Source organism: Apium graveolens, chromosome 8, assembly GCF_009905375.1.
Source record: "Apium graveolens cultivar Ventura chromosome 8, ASM990537v1, whole genome shotgun sequence".
Lineage (NCBI taxonomy): Eukaryota > Viridiplantae > Streptophyta > Magnoliopsida > Apiales > Apiaceae > Apium > Apium graveolens.
In genome coordinates, this window is record NC_133654.1 from 64,287,522 (window position 1) to 64,312,040 (window position 24,519).

General features: G+C 35.5%; 1 protein-coding gene across 2 annotated transcripts; it reads left to right on the plus strand.

The window, feature by feature from the left end:
* Nucleotides 1-2,933: 2,933 nt before the first annotated feature.
* Nucleotides 2,934-7,009, plus strand: LOC141678386 (cyclic phosphodiesterase-like). 2 transcript variants are annotated; one of them, XM_074484687.1, is made up of 4 exons: nucleotides 2,934-3,429; nucleotides 4,020-4,094; nucleotides 5,412-5,466; nucleotides 6,679-7,009. In XM_074484687.1, exons 1-4 carry the CDS (start codon nucleotides 3,049-3,051, stop codon nucleotides 6,882-6,884), a joined length of 717 nt encoding a protein of 238 aa, XP_074340788.1. In that variant the 5' UTR covers nucleotides 2,934-3,048; the 3' UTR covers nucleotides 6,885-7,009. The 2 variants fall into 2 exon arrangements, with proteins under 2 accessions (XP_074340788.1, XP_074340789.1); XM_074484688.1 differs by lacking the exon at nucleotides 4,020-4,094 and having other exon boundaries at nucleotides 2,944-3,429.
* Nucleotides 7,010-24,519: the final 17,510 nt, after the last annotated feature.

Here is a 24,519-nt window from a genome sequence, read left to right on the forward strand (position 1 = left end):
GCTAAGCCAATCTCCCGAGCAGGGAAGACAGTTCTTATTAGGAATGTGGCTCAATCTTTGCCATCTTATTATATGATGTGCTTTTTGCTGCCTAAAACTATGATACAGGATATTGAACGGCAATTTAATGCGTATTGGTGGAGTTCAGGATCTGCTGGGAGCAAGGGATTGAAATGGCTGTCGTGGGATGCAATGTCGGAACCAAAATATAAGGGGGGTATGGGGTTCAGAAACATGTATGATTTCAATATAGCCTTGTTGGGAAAGCATATATGGAGGTGCATTCAAAACCCGGAGCTTTTGGTAACTCGGATATTAAAAGCGCGCTACTTCTCAGATAGTAGTATTCTGGAGGCTAGGAAAGGTATAAACCCCAGTTTTGTGTGGATGAGCATTTGACAAGCAAAAGAAAAGTTATTTGCAGGCTACCGTTGGGTAGTTGGTGATGGTCGATCAGTAACAGCGACAAGAGATCCTTGGTTAGCTCAGAAGCCGAATTTCAGGGTTGATAATCTGCAGATGTATGAGGGTCGTCAAGAGAAGGTGGCAACTCTTTTTTATCCGGATTCAAAAACCTGGGATCCTGTGAGAGTTCGTGAGTCATTCAGTAGTGGTGATGCTTTAGCTATTCTGGCAACGAATGTGCCACAACGTCAAGTTGAAGATCGAATAGTATGGTCCAAGTCGATTGATGGGATATATAGTGTGAAGACTGGATACTATGTTTGGCAAAACCTTTATGCTGGTGATTCTGGATGTGCTCAATCAGAAGGCTGGAGACGAATTTGGCGTTTATCTATTCCGCATAAGGTGAAAATTTTTGTGTGGAGATTCTGCAGAAATAATGTTCCTATTCGCGATAGGCTGAGAGGTAAAGGAGTTAACGTACCAGATACATGTCCTATGTATAACAGCAATGTAGAGCAACTTCTTCATCTATTTTTTCTCTGTCAATTTGCTGATACTTGTTGGCAATCGGTGGATCTTAGATATGACATGGGGGAAGTGCATTCAGTTACAGATTGGCTTCTTCGGAAATTGGCGAGTGCAAAGCATGAGGAGATTGTGGCTATCTGTCTTGTGTTATGGGGAATATGGAATTGGAGGAATAAACGAGTCTGGCAAAACCAATTTATAAACCCAAGCATAGCCATGGAGAGCACTTTTAGAATGTACAAGGATTGGAAGTCTGCTCATAAATCAGGGGGTACTGAGAGGACAATGAGCAATACTGGGGTTAGCATTCTGAAGAAATGGCAACCTCCGGACCCAGGGGAGCTGAAACTCAATGTGGACGCTTCATTTTTCCCAGATCAAAGGTCTTTCTCTGTAGGTATGGTGCTTCGAGATCAGGAGGGCAGTTTTGTAGTCGGGAAATGCATCTCTCTTCCTCGTCCTGCAACTGTAATGGAAGCTGAAAGCATAGGTGTGAGGGAGGCATTATCTTGGATGAAGGAGCAACCGGAGAGAAGGGTGACTCTCAAAATTGACTCGTTGTTGGTGACGAGAGCTGTGTTGGGTGGTACGGTGAATTTGCTTGAAGTTGGTCATGTGCTGGAGCATTGCAGGCTGCTTCTTCGACAGTCCCCCCATGTTCGTCTTTGTCATATTCGAAAGCAAGCTAATAGGGTAGCTCACTGTTTAGCAAGAGTTCCCTGTTCTTTAAATTGCTTTATTGTGTTTACATCTCCTCCTACCCATTTGGTGGAGATTATTCTGAATGATTTGAAGTAGTAATGAAAGTCTTTTATTTCAAAAAAAAAAAGAATATTTAATATAGATGTTACTCCTGGATATCACTGTCATTCACTTTCTATATTAAATAATTTATTTTTATGAACTTCAATCTAAACGAAAACAATTTGTTAGTTCCTTTCTTTTTCAAAAAATTTAAACTTTATATAAAATTTATCATTTGACTTTTCTAGCCCATTCTAAATATTTTGAACGAATAATGAAATTAATTATTTTAAAAAACTAAAATTTTATGTACATTTTAGTATAAATTATATACTTTTATTCATAAAAATAAAAAATTAAAAAAATTATTTTTGTTAAATGGTCAAAACACTTCGAGGTTTGTCCATAAAAATTAAATGTTAAAAATAAAACAGAGGGAGAAATTTCATTTTAAATTTATATTCTATATTTATAAATAGATTGAATTTTAACTTTGAATTTATTTATAAATAAAATTTTAATATTTTAAAAAAAGTTAAATTCTTTTATCTATATCATAGTTCACTACGATAATTTAAAGTATTTACAAATTTCTCTTTCCCCTATTAAATTTTTGTTCAAATTATTTTATTAAATTTTTGTGCAAATTAGTCTAGGCAATGATTTTTATTTATTGATTGTATATTTTATTTACTTGTTTGTCTACTCTGAGCGACTATTTTGGTCTAAGACATTTCTCCAACCCAACTTTAAATATTATACCGTCAAAATTTACCTCAAATTTGGTGTCACACAAAATTTTTGTTATTTATATGTTGTCATTGTACATTTTATCAAAATTATATATTTTAAGTCGATAATTTATAATTTAATTTAAATTTAAGATGTTAATTACAAAAGTAAGGTTAAAATAATAAAGTGATTGGATAAAAATGAAACACAATATTTATGATTAGAGCAACAATCAAAATGTACCAAACTCATGAAAGTTAGTGCTTATTGTGTGCGCATACATTAGAAAACCCGTCTTTAAATTCAAAATTAAGTCGATAATATAACCCACTTGATAACACATAATTGCTTGGATTAATACTAGAAATAACTAATAGTAATGGTCAAAACATCATTTAATAAGTTTGAAAAATATTTAATAGGTAAGAGGGTGGGGTAGTAATTTTTAGAGTAAAATTTTACTTTATTTAGCCTCACCCAAAATTAATCCTTTACCCTCTCGTCCTCTCCGAAATATTAACTGGGCGCACCGCACAATTCACCGTTAAAAAACACCCAACAACCTTTGTAAAAAATACCAGAACATAACATCAAACAACATGGGTTCATCTCAAACTACCCTTTCTATACCTATACATGTTTCATCACATATATCTCATTAGATCTGTTGCCTTTCTTGGACTTATTACAATCACCATCTTTCTATTCTCAATTTCAATGGACATTCAAGACCCACAATCCAAGAAATATGTTTATTCTGTGTGGGCCCTTCCTCAACAAGATTTGATTCGTAGGTTGAAGAGCTTGATGGGTGGTCTTAGATCAGAGTTTGGTGGGCCAGAGTTTGAACCTCACGTGACTGCTGTAGGAGCTATTAGCTTGACTGAGAGTGAGGCACGTGACAAATTTGCTAAAGCTTGTCATGGTTTGAAAGCTTATAATGCTAGTGTTGAGAAAGTGGAGACTGGGACTTTTTATTATCAGTGTGTGTTTCTTTTGCTCAGTAGAACTCCTGAGGTAATTTCGTGATTTGGGTTTGTTTTTGTTTTTGTGTTTTGTAATGATGTGATTTCTTGATTTTGTTGTTGACTTGTTGTGATGAATTTGTGAGATGTATTTGAATTGGAGGGAAGATTTTAGAAAGTTGAGGACTTTAATTCGTAGGGGTGGATCAAATTTTACTAAAAGATATGATGTTAGAACAGACGATTTTGGGTTGTGTTTGTAAATGTGTCAATACACTTGTTGAAACTTGATTTAGAAAAGAGATTAGATGTAAGGATGGAAGTTATTAATAGATTAGTTGTTTTGGGTTGTGCTGTGTCATATTCGGGTTATAAGAATGTAAAACTAGGTTTGGTTTGGATTTTGGTTGGACATTGCCACCCCTTGCTAATATGATACTGTTGGTTAAGCATGTTGCTAATTGATTGGTGGGGGATAAGCTAGATTTAAGGGGTGTTGGATTTTAGAGTAGGATATCGGGATACTAAACGTAAATTTGTGGTTTTCATTATTTGGGTGATTGAAATGTTCATTAGGAGTGTTATTTATAATGCTATCTTAATGTTCTTAATTCGATTTTTGACCTCTGCATAATGATATAGATTGTTAAATGCATGAGTCTGGATCAAGTTGAAGAGCTGAGCAGAGTCAGTGTCTATTTTTATGTTGGGGGCGGGGTAAGAGCTGTTTACTTGTTGTATGATAGTTAGTATTACCTAGTAGCAATATAGTAAAATTATGTAGCGATTGATATATGATTTAAAATGTTAGTTTCGTTGTCAGTTAAGCATCCCAAATTTTGCAAGTGAAACATCTTAGCTTCAATTAGACTATTAATAGTTAACATCACATTTGAATCATCTCTGATCTAATGGTAGGACATGTCAGACATTCCGGAGAGAGCACGAGTTTTAATTAGTTTTTCTTGTGAACCACATACAAATGCTATTGTTTTTAGGCATTAGGTTGCGGAAAAATTAGGGATTTCAGTTGATGGTGACTAATACTGATTTCTCATTGATATTTGAATGATATAGATATAATAACGATATAATAATGTTAATTCCAAAGTATAACCAATATAGAACATAGTTTGTCGAATGCATAAAATCCACTGTTTAAATTTATCACTGTTACCCACGGCCTTAGCATAAGTTCATTCTTCATTATACAATCGCAATTTGTGAACAACTAAGAGCATCTCTAATAGGGGTGCCAAAATCTATATTGCATGGCACTTTTGGGTACCTCCACATTGGAGTTATAAAGGTGCTTACTTCAAGGGTGCCAAGAGAAGTTGCTAACTTTTGGCACCCTCTTGGCACCTCTATATGGAAAAACCTAAATACTTGTACTAAAAGTATATATTACCTATACCTTTTTTTTTGAAGAAAATATATTACCTATACCTATTATATTATATATAGTTTTTCAAATTATTTTGTTAGGGCCATCTAGGCACATTTGTACGAGTTGCCGACTATAAGACTTGGGGGTGCAGATATGACATGGATGGAGAAGAAAAGAAAAAAAAAATATTTGTGGAGTGTTGGACATGTTGGCATCCATCAAAGGTGTATTGCAGATGCTTTAATAAACCCTTAATGAAACAAGGAAATTTATAAAAGTTAAACTCGACTGTAAAAGAAATGGTAAATTAAATTACCTGTCTCTTCAGATAAGTGATAATAATACATAGAACTATAGAAGACGCTTAGGTGCTTATGTTATCTAGCCACCTCAATGCTCTTTAGATATTTCATATAATACTGAGTGTACTGTACATTTCTCTTTGGCTTTGGGGTTAGGCTCAAATCGTAAAGACATTCTATTTATATACCTATTTTTCATTTATTCAGAGATTTGAAACTTATTGTTTAAAATTTTCCATTGAAATATGAATTCTCATGCGTCTTGTGGATTATGTTCAATTCTCTCTGTCATTTTTTGACTTTTGTGCTAGTTTTTTTAATGTGCAGTGTTACTTATTTTAGGTTGTGGAGCCTAGTGCGCAGTGCAGCAGCCATTTCGGTTACAAGAGTTCCACACGTAAGTTCTCTATAGTAGTCAGAGCTTTTCCCTTATCAGGTCTTGAACTGCGTTACGTGGAGACATTTTGTCACTTTTTACTTTTGTATGTAAAGACAATTACTGTATCTAAGTAAGCTAATGAACTACTTATGATGTCTATGTCAACATTTAAAAGATACTTTACCTCTTTCGTGTTATTTTTGGAAAATTAAGTTTGTTATTCTCCTCCCTTTTTTGGATTAAATAATTTTTTTTTAATTGTTGATTTGTTGTGAAAAGCTCGATTAGTTGCATCCTTTTAGTATGCCCAAGATTTGTGTTTGTCAATGTAGTTGCTCGCAAAAAATCACTAGAACTCAGAACTCATGCTTGAAGTTGAAAACCCCTAAATAGAAGATAGTGAGAAACAAAAACTGAATCATAATCTCTTCCACCCGAACTGCAACCCATGGAACGACTTCATTTATGATGAATATGATCAAGGAAAAAAGAAAATTTTAGAGTCCCAGTTTCGAAGCCATCTCTTGCTAAACTACACATTCTAATCCTCTTCCCTACGTAAGTTGCTTGATTATATTAAATGAGCATTTGTGTTATGTTTGGAACTATGTCATGTCACATGCTATTATATTGTAACTACTTGAACCTGCAACAAATTGCTTTTTATGTTTGTATATCTGTATATACTATATAACTATTATTGTTTTCACTACTTTTGTATATCTGTATAGTCTATTTCTCTGTTTGGTTGGAGAGTATGGAATGGGAAAAGAATTAAAGTAAAAATTGTAAAGAAAATTGGAGGAGTGAAAAGGATGTAAGAGTAAATTTTGTGTATGGCGAGGTTTGGGAGGAAAATAGTAGAATGGAGAATGGAAAGGAGATTGCAGCCTTTATTTTTAGAATGGGGTCTTGAGCTCACTCAAAATACATAAAAATAGAAAGAAGGAAGAAATTGAAATTGTACAAGTTGACCCATAAAATAGTACAAATCTCATTCTATTTCCTCCCAATCATTCACTCTGATCAAACACAACATGAAGTTTCTCTCTTGCTTGTGTGAAGAAGTGAACATGTACTATTCAGTTATGCTCTTCTGTAGCAAGCTATCATGTTGATCAATCTCAATATGGAGCTTGCTTAGTTGCTTGTGTGAAAACTGAAAATGTACTATTAAGTTATGCTCTTATATAGCAAGCCATCGTGTTGATTAATATCAGTATGTCACAGCTTACATGCCGCATCTGAGCTTGTTGTATGCTGATTTAACGGAGGAAGAGAAGAAAAGGGCTCAAGAGAAAGCTAGTGCTCTTGACAAAGGGATCGGCAGTTTGACTTTCCAGATAACTCGCCTGGCATTGTACAAAACAGACACTGAAGACAAAAGCCTCAAATCCTGGGAGAAGGTTGCGGAATGCGAACTCCCAACAAACTAGTATTGCAGGAATGTACTTTGTAAACAAACAGTACAGTTGTTTCTTTTTCCTTCGGCACTACAATAAGATGTTAAAGTTGTGATCTGAAAGACGAAAGCCTAATTTCCAGCTCTTGATGTTTTATATCTGCTACACCTTTCCCCTTGCAATGTAGTAATGAGAAGCTTTTATTTTTTCCATAACTGCAGAATAAAATGAAAGGAAGAGTTTGTGGTAACTTTGAGGTTTCGAGAGAGTTGGTAACTGACAAAAGAATTTATATTTCTATTAATATATGCATGTGGAAAAAGATGCTTGTTAACAAGGTTCTTATAAAACGTTGCTCCATGTTCACCGTGTTCGGCAATCAAATATGTCGCGTTCAGCAATCAAATGTGTCTCTGCAGTAGCTACTAGATAGATAACCTTTATGTACATATATCTGAATATTGTATACTTCTCTGAGCGCAGATAGCTTTAGCTCCAATGAGCATTGATATAAGCTTGCTTTTTATAAATGCTCAGAGCCTCGGACCAATCACCTCATTAAAGCCTCCAACTTCTTGGCAGTAGATGGCTGGTTATCATCCTAATTTTGCCATTCCCTTCTTAATTCCCCGCCCCATTATGAAGCTCTTCAAGTTTGTAAATGGTGGGGCTTGTACGGAAACGAAACTGCAGATTAGTATCTTGACGGTGTAGCTTATACAAAATGATCTTGAGAATAATTTTATTAGAAAGTCTGGGTAATAATCGATTTGACCATGGAAATCAGTTGAATTGAGAGTAAAAAGTAATTACGCTTTTTCATTACGTTTAAAAATTCCATGTACACTTATATGTTATATTTGTGAAATACTATCTGCGATTAATACATATAAATCAAAGAAGTGTGTGCGTGAGTAAATGAAATCAAACAGAGAAAGAAAAGATATAAATAAAAGAGAAATCCTCGAGTACAGTTGAAACTGTCTTCTTAAAGCTATTTCGCCTCTCACCGTATGTGCGAGTCGATAGCCTACCAGAATAAAACGAGGTAGCGGCGGCGTCACCGATAACGAGCACCTTCAGCGAGTTTGAACGGGTACGAAACTATCACCAACAGAGAGAGAGGTAGGATTTTGTGTTTAGAGGCGAATATATTTTTGGTGTGTACAACCCTAACGCCTTAGAGGTGTTTATATAGGTGTAGATAGACTTGTGCGCTACTCTTTTCCATAAATACTTACAAGCTACTCTATTCCATAAATAATCTGAAACAGAATCAGATTAAATATATCAAGACATACACCATATCAATTAATCTGAAACAAAATCAAATTAATTTATGTCATAATATTTGAGCCAAATTCCAATGGAAAATAATAATTTCTATTATTAAGAGAATATCATCATATCTCACACATCTTTTAGTCATAATGCTCAAAAATATGACTTGCCAATATGAGACTTAAACCCATATTTTCCAACAATCCCCCACATGGGTGATATTGGTGATCTTAGTAGCACATACCAGACAAACAGACAGACACAAGGCTTGACTTGGTGATAGTTTCTTCGATCAGATATAGCATACGATAGGTAGAGAATGCTCCTTGAACCTTCGCTCGAATAAGCATACCGACTTTACTGGTAGACAGTAGACGTGCTTGTCCTTGAACTGTTCGACCGTTTATGTAAACGATGATATACTTATCACTATATCGTTTCTGACTCGTTCAGCTCTCATGAGTATGTCCATTTTGGCCATGGAACATCGTCCTGGTTCTGCAGGAGTTTCTAAAGAATTGTGCCTTGCAATTCTCCTTTGAAGCGGCCCCACTTCTCTCCCACATAGGTGATCTTTATCTTATAGAGTAACCCGCGTTTACTCAACTGAATTCCATGCGTTCACTCCTGAACTCCACGTATTCATCAAAGATCATTAAAAGCTCAAACCTTAACCACGTACCTTACATGTCTCACTGTTTCAAAGAATGAACGAGTTGACCGGAGAAGAGATTTGTACTCAAAAAGACAACCAAGGAATTTTAAGATTCTCATCAAGGATTTGGATACCGAATGTGGAGGAATTGAAGAATGAGATTTTGAAGGATGCTCACAACTCAGAATTCTCTATTCACCCAGGAAGTACAAAAATGTACCAAGATTTGAAACAGAATTTTTTGTGGCCAGACATGAAGAAAGAGATTGCGTAATGGAATAGTAAGTGTTACACGTGTCACAGGGTAAAAGCCGAACATCAGAGACCAAGTGGACTAATTCAACCCTTAGAAATACCAGAATGGAAATGGGATCATATTGCAATGGATTTTATAGTTGGATTACCTAGGACCAGATCTAACCATGATGCTATTTGGGTAATAAGCGATCGATTGACTAAGTCAGCTCATTTTCTACCGATTGACGAGAGATTCTCGATGGACAAGTTGGTCCATATGTACCTAAAGGAGATTGTCACTTGTCATGGAGTTCCAATGTCTATTGTGTCCGATAGAGACCCCCGTTTCAACTATAGATTTTGGAAGCAATTTCAAGAACATTTAGGAACTCGACTCAAAATGAGTACTACCTATCACCCGCAAACAGATGGACAAAGTGAGCGTACGATTCAAACCATAGAATACATGTTGAGATCTTGTGCCTTAGACTTTAAAGGAAATTGGGACGATCACCTACCTTTAGTGGAGTTTTCATATAACAATAGCTATCATGCCAGTATTGGAATACCTCCGTACGAAGCCCTCTATGGAAGAAAGTGTAGATCGCCGATATGTTGGGACGAAGTTGGAGAACGAAAAATAGTTGGCCCTGAATTGGTTCAACAGACGAAAGAAGCGGTAGATGTGATTCGGAATCGATTGATCGTGGCTCAAGATAGACAAAGGAAGTATTCTGAACCACATAGAAAGAATGTAGAATACGAAATAGGAGAAGTTGTCATGTTGAAGGTGTCAACCTGGAAAGGGATCACTAGATTTTGCAAAAAGGGAAAGTTGAGTCCAAGATTTGTCGGACCTTTTGAGATTTTGCGTAAAGTTGGAAAAGTGGCATACGAGTTGGCCTTACCGCCTCAAATGCAGCACATCCACAACGTTTTTCACGTATCATTGCTTAAGAAGTTCAACCCCGACACCAAATGTATCATAGAGAATGAACCAGTGGAGTTTGAGCCAGATTTGTCTTATGTTGAGCAACCAGTTAGCATTCTAGATAGAAAGGATAAAGTGTTAAGGAATAAGATAGTTCCTTTAGTTAAAGTTTTGTGGAGGAATCCCAAAGTTGAAGAGTCAACAAGGGATTTAGAAAGTGATATGTTAGATAAGTATCCTCATCTGTTTGCTTAGATTCTGGGGATAGAATCCTTTAAGGGGGAAGGTTGTAACGTTTGTAAATATTATGATATTATAAAATCTATGATGTGGCATTACTGTGCATTATTGTGAGTACATAAGTTTCTAAATATTGCTTTCCAGTGATTATGTGAATTAAGTAAATACGAATATATTTTCTTTCGTGACGATTCGAATCTTCGTACAAATATTTAGATATGGAAATTCCATGCTTAGACGATTAGATAAAATTGGTATAATGCTAGATTATATTTTAAAACTTTATTTGCATTAAAATCTAATTAAATTGTATTTTTATGTGGCTTGTTATAGAAGTATTATTATAAAGAAAATTCTTTTAAAAATTCTTTTCATTCAAATTTCTTGAAAATACACTTATAAAACTTCTAAAATCTTAAAGTAATTTATGGTATAATTTTTGTGATTTATGGAACTGTACTTTATTTATTAAAATTCATTCTTTTTAAGCATATTTTAATTCTAGAAAAATGATTATTAGATTACTAATGTACCCTTGCATGCAAAATCCCTTATAATAGAGACCAAGGATATGACCGTCATTTCCAACCCCACTAACTCACTTTAACCAAGCAAAGTACTCATCTACCCTTGCATGCAAATTGGCTTAAGCTTGTAGGAAGGGCATAGAGGTCATTTCTCAATTCCACTACCACTTTAACAAATCAAAAACCAAAAGCACAAGCTTACTCTCTCATTTTTGCACACACATTTCATTCTCTCCCCTCTCCTTTCTCTCCATTCGGCCGAAGCCACCCCCTCCCCCTCTTCTTTCATTTTTTTTATTTTCTCAAACACTTTGATCAAGGAACTAATTCACTCATATTCCCACATTTATACTTGGAAAATTTGGCTAATAAAAGGTATGTTTTATTATGTGTTAATGTGTTCTTGTAGCCAAGATTTAGGCCTTGAATTCTCATGGATTTAAGGACTAAAATCATAAGGGCTTAAAGATATGGACTTGATATGGTCTTGGAGATGTATTTTTACTTCAAATTTCTAAGTCATAATCTTGTTCATAGCATTTGGCAATGATTTATTAAAAGAGCCGAATGTATATGGATTGTTCTTTAGAAATTTCTATGAAAATGACTTTGCATGTTGCTTATAAAACGTTTTTGCTTCTAAAAATGATGAATTATAATGTTTAAACTCTTGAATGCTATATTTTGTTTCAAGTATATTAAGTTTTAAGACTTCCATGTTAGTTATAGCTCTTGCATGTTGTAATTAACCCTTGCATGTTGATTTACAACTGATTTTAAACTAGGAAACCATACTTGCTTGCTATGAGCTTTGATACTTGATTTTTATGAGGTGCATGCCACGATTATGTGTTAAATTGATAGTTTAAATATGTCATGATTAAAAGAGATTAAAATCAGTAGGTATCAAGTGCTTAACCTAAGTGTATAATTCGAATTATGCTTAGAACTTAGAGATATGAAGTTGTCTAGCTAGTTGCCTCTCTTGACCCCTTGATAATTGGTAATAGTGGTAAATAAAATAAAAAATCAACATTGTGCACTATAGGTCAGTAGGTTTGAGCATGATATTAGGCTTGGTTGTTGGTTTGTTCATTGGTTTTGGTGGTTAAGAAGGGAGTTAAGGTGGAAGGGATGCATGAGTCCTATTTGGACAGAATTTAGCACTAGAAGTTTAGGTCATTTTAGGTATGCATTAGTGAGGCCTTGTTAGACCCAAGTTCAGTGGAGTTAGGACTTGGTATGTACTTGAGTCAAGAGCTTTAGATTGGATAAAATCATGCATTTGGTTAGGTGCACAAGCACAAAACCGAGAGGAACTCAGAACATGGCAGATTTGGTACAAGTCCATATTTGACCCATTATAACCATGTTTTAGGATAGACATTCCTTGAGACTTGGTTTACAATAGTATAATGAAGTCTTAGGAAGCTTAACAATTCATTAAAATCAACAATTGAACAATTTAAGTGAGTTTTAAGTTGGTAAAAACAAGGCAGATTGGTAAGCAGGGAAGGCAGATTTGTGTCAACTTCTACTTAAGGCCTAGGGAGGCCTGAGTGAGGCTTTTGAGTCATTCCAACTTTGAGAGTTAGTTTAGAGTCTTAGGAACCTCAGAGAGTTGGTTTGGAGTGAAGACCCAAGGTGGAGATAGCCCATTTCTACCAAAACACCCGAGGGTCACCATAAGAGTTGCATTAGGATGCATATGAGGAGTGCATTGTGTTTAAGTGCTTTATGAGTGAGGCCTTGATGTCAAGTCAAGTTTGGGAGTTTTATTATGTCATAAGAGTCTGTAAAAATCATAATTAAGTGAAGGCCCAAGGAAGAAATTTATATTTGTGCCGAGGCACACAAGTGGTGCCAAGACGTGCATCCGGGAAGAGTTTAGAGTATGCATTAGTTTTGTGAGTCATTGTGAGTGAGGCCTAAGTGTGCCTTACTATTTTTGGGATAAGTAGAAGTCTGTAAAAGAAGAGTAATAGTATTAATCATAATTTTTGTGTGTTACCTGGTCATGTGCATAAGAATCTGAAATAGTGTATAGAGTATAAGTATGTACTATTAACTAAATATTATATTGCCATAATTATGTGTTATGTGATTTCTTTGATGCATATGCTACTTGTATCTAAATAAGCCTGCATATATACATGTGTATATATATATATTTGCATATATAATTATACGCGGAGGGGTAGTTAGCAAGTGTTATTGATAAGAGTACCATTATGGTAGGTTCAAGTAGGAGGCCAGGAAAGGAGCCCATAGACGATTCCATTCAAGTACTCAGTAAGCGTAGTTCAGGCAAGTGAACTCTCAACTTATCTTTATAATTCCATTTCTTGTGATTGAATACCCTGTTAATGTTTGACTATCGTTTAATAATATTGATTAGTCCCTGACATCACTCAATGATTGGATCTTAAACTTAGTTAATCGCTTCCATACTTGAATTGACCCCCTTTTCATCACATATTACCTCGTATCCCTGTGAACACCCTATAAATAGTTCCTTAATATATATCCAGTGAAACCTAAAACCCTCATACATTAGATTCATTTCCTTTGGAAACCCAAACACTAATATCATCCTCTCATTTAAACTTTGTCAATACCAACCCTTGTTATATTGTCCTTGATCAAGAACCCTTTTAATTTGAAATGAGTTATTAAAAAGGAATTGAATGATATGATGAGACTGAGGCACCAGTCACTTTTATAGTTATAAAACCTCAGTAGCGGGGAGCCTGATGGTTTTATATGGCCAATGTGTGCCGAGGATCCTCAATAGTAGTGAATCACTTGTTATGTGGTTCGGAGCTTTGATGTGGGCTGATCACCCCTCATTGCTCATAGCGCTGTGTGATTTCAATTCCATTCACTTATTAAAATCTTGAACTTTTACTTGAAATTTCATATTGTTGATTTACCTTTTATTATTATTTTATTGAAGCATATGATGAACTGTCATACCCTATTATATACTTGCTGAGCATTTTGCTCATTAATATTGTTATTGATTTTATCCCTTCAGTGAAACCCGAAGATGGTTCGTCTCAAAAAAACCGCGCGTAAGACTTCTGGGGACTCGGGGTATGCCTACCGTCAAATGTTGAAGCAGGTAGGGAACTAGTAGTTCCCTAAGGGTTGTAAACCTTGGGTTTAAAACTTGTGTAGTAATTTGGCTTTAGATATTTTTGGTCTATAATAATTAAGATGTTAGATGTTGTTAAAACTCATTCCTGTGGATTCGGGGATTGTGATTAAGGGTTGTAGCTCTAATATTCTATCTTTTGTAGTTCTTACTGTTTAATCTATATTATGCATATTTCTGCTAGTTAGTATTGTGGGTCCGTCACACAATCTATAGTGATAAAAGTCTATTCATCTTTCAAGAAGAACTTTGGATTCAATGTGAGAGCTAAAAGACTAGTTCTAAAGAAGATTGAAGAACTGAGGAGTATTAGAGCCAAAGATGCACTCCCAAAGACTTTAACTATTCCTTACACAGGAAGTAGAGTGCATCTAAGGCCCTACTGGCTGATGGAATTCTTTGATGATAAGGGAGTTAGAAGATTCTTCAGACTAGAGGACCAGCTGAGCATCTCTAGCAATGAGACTCTACTGGAAATGCAAGAAACGCTAGATCTGTCAGAACCGGATGAACTTGAATTCCACAGACAGCGCCAAAATTAGATAGAAGAAAATAACAGGAAGCTTGGAAAGAAATACAGACCATCAAGGAAATAGATCAATCTGCTCAGACTAGAGGAGCACTTTGAAAATGACTGTGAGCAAATCTTTGTACATTTTGTCTTGTAAATTCTTCAGTAAATATTGCAGCACTTTTTAGTTTTATATATTACCTTTCAAATTTGTATTTTTAGGGTGTTTTGTTATCATCAAGTTTCTCTTAATTTATGACTACAATTCTAGTAGGCATGAATTGGGGGAGATTGTTGGGAATATGTTGTGAACTTGATGATTACATTAACAAAACACCTTAGTAGATTTAACTTATTGAAAAATGTAGCACCCGACGGATGATCTGTCACACCCCAACTTTAACAAAAGATATTATACAAATTATTACAATAGTTAACAAAAGGAAATAAATACATCTGAATCCAAAATCTTACAGTTTAGGGTTTGGAACAGCCCAATACTATTAACTATTACAACCTGATTTAATATCGAGTCCCCACACAAAATAATCACTTATTTAGCTAAGCTCGAACATACGAATCAGCATCACAAGTCTGACGCGTTGTCTGCTTGAATCTAACCATATCTGCTAGCTGTAATATCAGGGTAAAAGCAAGTAGTGAGCCAAATGCTCAACAAGCGCTATAATATATATAAACAAGAATGAAAGAATAACAATGGAAATGAAAGATTCAACAATATAGTATCAAGAGATAAACTTTCAGGGTGATGGCATCTTTTCTTGTAATAAAACAATTCAAAACCATTTCTTTATCAAAAACCATTTTATGACGCTACGGATTACAGCCGGTGATCAGCCGCGAAGTAATCCCGAACCTCGCCGGATTCTAGAACATTAATGGGATCCCTAGGCAACCTTTAAGCCTACAAATTAAGAGCGGAAATGACTTGCATCTCAGTCCAGATCCACTATTTAAAGAAAATATTTGTCCCCCTTTGGGACTGAAAATCCACTTTTTAACTTTTTCATTTTAAAAATTTATTTGATGCCAAGTGACGGTTAAACTATTAAACAATGAACATCTTTATCAAGGGTTCTAGATCAACTTTAAAGCCATGATCAACTAGACTGATACCTTATCAAATGGTATCGCAAAGTTTTTATTCACAAGGAATCTGACAATGAGGTTTCACAGGGTTGTTGGATAGTATAAAGGAACTAAGTCAAACTAGGTTCAAGGTAATGGTGCCAGATAAGACATAGGTTTTAAAATATAAAGAAGGTGAGCATCAGTTCAAAGTATAACAGGGTATTATGTTTTAGGGGTAAGGAAAGGTTTATCAAGCAATCATGAACAATCTTTAAGGAATAACTGACATTTAGGTATCAAGATAAGGTTACTGAGTATAACTTGTACAGGGTTCAACATCACGATTACTTTGGTATACTAGCATGGTATGACTTCTGATTTACTTACATAGAAATCTTCAAGTAAAGTTATACTACTTGCAATAAATGCTTGAGGGTTCATGGCACTTGCATATAATACAAAAGACAGATTTGGAACCACTTGGATCATATATATCAAGGTGAATTAGAATACTCGCATCATATATAAGAACTGGGTTATAACACACTTGCAGTGTAAACAAAAAGGTAGGTTGAAACACTTGCCTTGAGAAAGGCTTGACTTGACTGGCAGGTGGGAGCAACTGGAGCTTCACTCGAATTTAATGGCAAGCTTACCCTCATATCGAGAGTCTACAAAAAATAATAATAACCTCATTATAATATATACTCACTAAATCGACCTAATTATAAACTAAAATTACGCACATTGGCACTTAGGCCTATATACACATACACGCTTATAATTACCTTATAAGCATAATAGTTCGCATAACCACATATGCTCACATAACACATTTAAGTACATAATAATATATCCACACACTATATTGCATCACTAAGCTTGGATGATCTCACTTCACTTGCTCACGCCACTTAGTTATGCTAAATTAGCGAAAACTCTTAATATCGACCTCATAACTCGAAGTGCCTTTTCTAAACCATCAAGTTCTTATGGGCCCTGACTTAGGCCTTACACTCTAATGACCTCATACTATCTTACAACTATGATGTTCAACCTAGGCCTCACTCATAAGTGCCCTAAAACTAAAGGTTAAGTGATTGTGCTCATTATAGTGATTTCAGGATGACACCAATGGGTTTTTGAGTACAATTGGCACCCTTGTACTTCAAGTTTACCTCCCAAACTTTTACACTAGACTCTTTTGATCATAAGGCCACTCCTAAACTTGGTGTGGCTCAAGGGCCTAGGTTGGGCCTACCTGGGCCTAAGCTTAAAGTCCAATGTTCCCCTGTTTTCTGGACAAAAAAGTGTCCTGATTTGAACTAACTTATGACACATGATTATAACTCAATTACTATGAACTATGGCTGGAAAAACTCCTCTAACACTCCCTCTAACTAGGGCTAACCAAGGCCTAGTGAGGGCCTACCCATGACATGGTCAAAACTCCTCATTTGTAAGTTGTAACAAAACTATCCCCTGCAGGACATATTTAATGTTTTCACTCATGCACCTAACCAAACAACCTACGAACCTCTAATAATCACCTTAAATCTAAAGTATATTCCTAGTGATAGATTCTGGTGACTTAGGCCTCAAAGTGCATTACAATGACAAGGTTAAATCTCACTCTAAACCTCATGGAACCAAACTGAAATTCTGTAGAATCTAATGTACCCCTTTTCACCATGTTTCCCACCTGACAAACCAAACCAAACATCAACCAAAACTCAAACCAAACCCCAACCAAGGAAACCTAATTAACTAACACTCCCACACACAATATTGGCTTAATGGAGATCATCCTTACCTAAGGTGCAATATAGCAAACTAAGAGTTAACACAATATACTAATTACAAGTCATCTCAAATTTGAAAGTAACACTTAAATCCTTCAAATACATATATACGAATCAAAAACACATAAAAGGAGCACAAATCATGTTTGATATCAACTCAACTGAAATTATATATTATTAACAAAAATCAAACCAAATGATCAAGAACTTTCGAAAATCATGAGTTGAATCTATGCATGCATGCTTTCGTGTTTACAAGCCAAAAACAATATGGTTTCCAAAATAATTTCATCATAAAATCAACATGCAAGCCTAGCATTAACTATAACTAAATGATCACTTAGCATGCAAAGGGTTTTATCAAGTTTTTACTTCCAAAACCAAGTTATCATCACATAAACATTCAAGATCAACAAAGCAACAAAGAAACACCATTAAGAACCATTCATTCGGTTCCCTTATGGTCATGGCCGAATGAAATGGAAGGGAAATGACCATATAAGCAAGAATTTCACTCTCATGACTTGGAATTCACCATTCCTTGTAGTTCTCTCAATAATACAACCTTAAATCCATGAGGATCAAGATTATATTTTGAGTTCTAGTTAAAACTATGACATGCAAGATCAAAACATAAACTTTTCACCCTAAACTCTTAGGATTATATATGAACAAAATATAGGGAGTAAGATTACTTGAATAGAAGATAGATATTTGAGTGAAAAATGAAGAAAAGAAGGGGGTGGAGGTTTCAGCTATAGGAAGGTCGAGAGGGAGGAAACCGAGAGGGAGGAGAGGGAGGAGAGAATGAGGTGAGGGTGTGGAGTGTGGAGTGAAGTGAAATGATTATGACCACTTGTACTTGATTTCTATGCTTTTGATTTGACTAAAAAATGAGTGGAATTGAGAATTGAAAAGAGTAACCTTCAAGCAAACTTGTGTCATTTTGCATGCAAGGGTAGTGATGTAATTTGGCTAATAAAATGAGAGTTAGTGGGGTGAGAGTTTCCATGTTTGCCCCTAACTTGTGCTTGGGAGAAATTTGCATGCATGGGCAACTAAGTAATTTGCTAATTAAAAATCAACTAATTTATACAAAACAATTTCTATAAATATAAATGCACCTCCATAATTCACAAAATATATGTCATAAAATAGCTTATGATTTTTGAAATTTAATAATATAAAATTTGAAAATTTATTGTTAAAAGATTTTTAAAATTGATTTTTCATATAAAATGAAGTACTTTTGATTATTATTTAAAAATATTAAATGATAAAATTTTCCTTTCAAAACTTTTTATATAAACTAATACATTAAACACTTAATTTATAGGCACTCAACATATAGATCATCCACATTTATAATTCCACACAATTATAGGGTTTAGAAATACCGGTTGTAACATCCTCTCCCCCTTAAAGGATTATGTCCTCAGAATCTAGGAGAATAAGTGAGGATACCGGCTACGCATATCCGACTCTAGTTCCCACATTGACTCTTCAACCTTGGGATTCCTCCAAAGTACTCTTACCAACTTGACCAACTTATTTCTAAGACTCTTCTCTTGCCAGTCGAGTATTTTGACAGGTTGCTCCATAAATGACACGTCTGCCTGAATCTCTATAGGTTTATACTCTATCACATGGTTGACATCAGGATTATACTTCTTAAGTAATGACACATGAAACACATTATGCACATGCTGATACTGAGGCGGCAAAGCTAATTCATAGGCCACCTTTCCTACTTGACTCAAAACTTCAAAAGGACCAATATATCTAGGTGTTAACTTCCCTTTCTTGCCAAATCTAGACAATCCTTTCCTTGGTGATACTTTCAGAAATACAGCTTCACCTACTTGGAATCTGATATCCTTCTGTGCCGGGTCTGCATACTTTATTTTCCTATCTTGAGCAGCAAGTAATCTCTTCTGAATCAATTTGACTATCTCATGCATTTGTTACACCAATTCCGGGCCTAGAATCTTTCTTTCTCCCACTTCATCCCAGCTGGTTGGTGATCTGCACTTTCATCCGTATGAAGCTTCGTATGGTGGCATGCCAATACTGGTGTGATAGCTATTGTTATAGGAGAATTCTACCAATGGCAAGTGGTCGTCCCAACTTCCTGCAAAATCAATCGCACAGCTACGCAATATGTCTTTAATTGTTTGAATTGTCCTCTCGCTTTGACCATCAGTCTGCGGATGATACGCCGTACTCATATTTAACTTTGTGCCAAGACTTTCTTGAAATTGCTTCCAGAATCTCGAGTTAAATCGGGGATCTCTATCCGAAACTATCGATACGGGCATGCCATGTCGTAATATAATTTCATGCACATACAGGTGGACCAATCTGTCCAATGAAGACCTCTCATTAATCGGAAGAAAATGTGCCGACTTCGTAAGGCGATCAATTATAGCCCATATAGCGTCATGTCCGAATTTCGTTCGTGGTAATCCTACTATAAAGTCCATGGCAATGTTTTCCCACTTCTATTCTGGAATCTTTAAGGGCTGAATTAATCCGCTTGGTCTTTGATGTTCTGCCTTCACTTTCTGACAAGTATAGCACTTTGCAACCCATTCTGCTACTTCTCGCTTCATATTTGGCCACCAAAAGTTCTGCTTCAAGTCCTGGTACATCTTGGTGCTTCCCGGGTGGATTGAAAATCTAAATTGTGAGCTTCTTGCAGTATCTCATTCTTCAATTCAGTCACATGGGAAATCCAAATTCTTGAAGAAAACCTTAGTATACCTTGTTCATCCCTTTGAGTACAAATCTCTTCTCCGGTCAGCTTATTATTCTCCTACTTCATCACTTCTTCTGACATTTCTTTATCTTTTTCAATATTGTTGGCGGAAAAGTCATAGTATGACAAATCTCTTCAACTTTTCCGCATCCACAAAGTTCTAATTCAAATCTCCTAATTTTTTCAGATAATTCCTTTGGTATTGCTACCATATTCAACCTCTCCTTCCTACTCAAAGCATCAGCTACCACGTTCGCCTTTCCCGGATGATAATTTATCGAGCAATCATAGTCCTTAATCAATTCCAACCATCTCCTTTGCCTCATGTTGAGCTCCTTCTGAGTGAAAATATACTTTAAACTCTTGTGATCCATGTAGATCTCACACCTTTCTCCGTAAAGGTAATATCTCCAAATCTTAAGTGCAAATACTATAGCTGTTAATTCCAAGTCATGTGTAGGATACTTCAATTCATGTGGTTTTAGTTGTCTCGACGCATACGCAATCACCTTGTTGTGTTGTATTAGCATATACCCCAGACCCTTGTGTGAAGCATCACTGAAAATCACAAAGTCTCCTTGATTGTCAGGTAATACTAAAACTGGAGCTGTAACCAACCTCTGTTTTAATTCTTGAAAACTATCTTCACATTCTACATTCCATTCAAATTTCTGATTCTTTCTGGCCAACTTAGTCAATGGCGTGGCGATTTTCGAGAAATCTTTAACAAACATTCTATAATACCCCGCCAATCCTAGAAAACTTTGCACTTCCGTAGGTGTCTTTGGTCTCTCCCAACTCATAACTGCCTCAATCTTTACCGGATCTACTTTGACTCCTTCAATTCCAATAACATGTCCCAAAAATTGAACTTCCTTTAACCAGAACTCACACTTGGAAAACTTGGCATACAACTTCTCTTATCGGAGTATCTCCAATGCTATCCATAGGTGCTGCATGTGTTCTTCTTCTGACTTTGAGTATATAAGAATATCATCAATGAACACCACTACAAACTTGTCCAAATACTTTTTAAATACCCGGTTCATCAAATCCATAAATGTTGCAGGAACATTAGTCAACCCAAAAGGCATTACTAAGAATTCATAATGTTCGTATCTTGTCCTGAATGCTGTCTTCGGGATGTCGTCTTCTTTGATCTTCAGTTGATGGTATCCTGATCTCAAATCAATCTTGGAAAAGCACTTAGCTCCTTTCAGCTGATCAAATAAATCATCTATTCTTGGTAGCGGGTAACGGTTCTTAATCGTCATCTTGTTCAACTCTCGATAGTCTATACATAACCTCATGCTTCCATTCTTCTTATTTACAAACAGAACAGGTGTTCCCCATGGCGACGTACTTGGCCGTATCACTCCTTTGTCCAACAATTCTTGTAGCTGGCTCGCCAACTCTTTCATTTCTGCTGGTGCCATTCTATAAGGTTCCTTTGAAACTGGTCCCGTGCCTGGAGCAAGGTTGATCTCAAACTCGATTTGTCGATCGGGCGGTAAACCTGGTAGTTCATCTGGAAACACATCTGGAAATTCGTTGACTACGAGAATATCTTCCATGCTGAGGCTCTTCCTTTCTGAATCTACTACATAGGCTAGGAACGATTCGCAACCTTTCCTAAACAATTTCTTAGCCTGGACGATTGTAAGAAACAATCGCTCTTGCTTCTGACCCTTAAATACCACTTTCTCTCCATTCTCCGTCCTTAAACACACTTTCTTAGATTTACAATTTATCTGAGCGTTATTCTCTCCTTACCCATCCATGCCTAAGATTATGTCAAACTCCCCTAACTTGAAAAGTATCAAGTCTGCTGAAAATTTATGCCCCGAAATATCAATCTCGCACTTAGGACAGAATTAACTTACAGGAATCTTCTTTTGGTTCACAATTACCACATATATTACCTCGTTCAGGGTCATTTTATCAGATTTAAGTTTATCAAAAAAAGTTTCTGATATAAAAGATCTAGTAGCTCCAGAATCAATCAATACCTTAGCTTCAACATTATTCATTAAAAGTTTACCTGCTATCACCTCAGAATTCGGAATAGCATCTTTCATCTTTAGATCAAATGTCCTTGTTGTTGCTTGTAGAGTTGCTGTAGACGGTGGAGGTAATGCCAATACCTCAGCTGGCATGTGAGCACTAGTACTTTCCACGTTCATCAAATCCTTGACTGATCTAGTTGACTTGCATTCTGTAATAACCCCAAAAATTTTGGACTTTTTGTAACCCTTATGAATAGTGATTTTGCTGATTAAGGAAATTTTTCATGCCACACTATATAGGAGTACTGTTATAGAAATTCTAAGATCTTATTAGTACTTTATATGGGATATAAGTGTATGTAAAGATCGTCAGAATCCAAATTAAAACACTTTGATTTTTCCCGAAAATCCACCAGATACCGAAGGAATTGAGTAGAAGGTAACATGATTAAAAGGATTTAAATTCAAGGATTTTAAGAGAGGATCATAAAAGGAATATAAAATATTGAGAAAGGTTTAGGGGAACCCAAGTAATAAGATCCCGGATATGATCCCTCGAACGATCACCGAGAACGAGAGTGAAGCGAACCGTAAAACAAATAAGCGACTAAGGATCAAGCTTATATAAGTAACCAAAGGATTAACCAAATAATTAAGCACTAATCAAAGAGATTAGAGGAGGATGACATCATCAAACCATAAGGGAAGGACATGTGGCAAAGGAATGATGCAAGCAATGACATGTGTGAGTGATGTCATCACTTTATCAAGATATTTGTTCAAAAATCTCTTCCACCAAGCATTTCTTTCTCATTTCCCAAGGAAAAAAAAGCAATCAAAAGTTCTCCCCCATTTCTTTCTTCTTCTATTCGGCCTTTTCAAGAAATGAAGAAATAGATTTTCAAAACTCAAGTTCTAGGCCATGGAAAATTACAAGGTTTGTTTCCTTGGATCCTATATTTCATAACTTAGTTATACCATGAGTTTAAGATCAAGATTCCATGGTTTGCTTAGCTAATCCACTCATCAAAGATGATGATGAATAGTAGTGAATAGTAACTTACTTTGATTTTCTTGATTTTCATGAAAGCTTAAGGTTGATTAAGCATAGATCAAGGTTCCTAGAGGCTTGTTAGTGACTACCCACTCTCCAAGGAAGGTATAAATTCTTGAACCCTTAGTTTTAAGTATGGTTTGTTTGGATGATAATGGTGCTTAGATGAATGGGTTTAGTTTGATGTTGATGGATGTTGGATTTTTGTTGAATTGGTGATGATTTGGTATAGTTTAAACTTTGGAAATCGTTAGGTTATAGCCGTCGTAATACCCGATTTTCTATAAACTGTTTTGTGATTAACTGTTGGACCCGAACACCCACTTCAATAAACTAACCACTTCCATGCTTAGATAGGTTATGTTTCAAGCTTCGTTTTGATATGTGGTTCGTTTGAATCCGATGTACGGTTTAGGAGAAACGACCGTTTAAAGTAACGGCATTTCGCGACCGAACCATTACCCCTCGCCTTACTTTGAAACCTTGGTTAAGGCCCTTAAATGACTAATTGGAGTATGAAACATTTATGTAAAGTGTATTAGGCAGTTGGTAAGGTGCTCGCGAAAGAATCGCCTTAAAACTCTTAATGGTTAATTTATTAAAAATGGTGGAGCCGAGGGTACACGAGCGACTTAAGTGAATCGTTAAGCGCTAAAGCGAACGTTAGGGTTCAATTGGTTAAAGTCTAGTTTCTTAAGCGACCGGGGTTTAATTCTGACTTATGTTGTTGTTCATAGGTTATCAGACCCACTATAAGCTTAAGTCTATCCGGGAGTACTCAGGCAAGTTTTCTACCCGTTATACTGTTGTGATGATGTAAATATATGTATATGCATTATCTTGTGATAAGTGCATGATTGTTATTAGCAAATCTTGCGATATATTGGAGCATGTGATATGGTATATATGCATGTCTATTTCGTAATCGATATCTAATTGTTGATTCAATTGCTTATAAGTTGCATAATACCTATGCTAGAGATAAGCAGTAGTTGCGTATACCCTTAGTATAGGGGACCCAAAGGTGAACATTTTTCTAAACCAGGAGTCGATGTTCCCGAGTATAATAATATATATATATATATATATATATATATATATATTGATATAGTTTTCAAAACTATTAATCGAATAAGGTTTATTCAATAACTTTATTTTATTTAATGGATATTATTTTGAATATTCATTCGAGGACTTATGACTCCGCTTACTTTATTTAATGAATATTATTTTGAATATTCATTCGAGGACTTATGACTGCGCTTATTTACTAAATAATATTCTTTATTTTATTAAAGAATAATGTTTCGATAATCAAACTTATTTTCGATTATTCAAATAAAGATCATACTTTCGTATAAGTATATCTTTGGTTATTTAATATCCATTTCAAGTATGAGTTTTAAAACTTTTACTT

Coding starts and splice junctions, on each gene's coding strand:
- LOC141678386 (XM_074484687.1), top strand. CDS start 3,049: ATGTTTCATCACATATATCTCATTAGATCTGTTGCCTTTCTTGGACTT. Junction 3,430..4,019: donor TGCTCAGTAGAACTCCTGAG/GTAATTTCGTGA, acceptor ATAATGATATAG/ATTGTTAAATGCATGAGTCT. Junction 4,095..5,411: donor ATTTTTATGTTGGGGGCGGG/GTAAGAGCTGTT, acceptor TACTTATTTTAG/GTTGTGGAGCCTAGTGCGCA.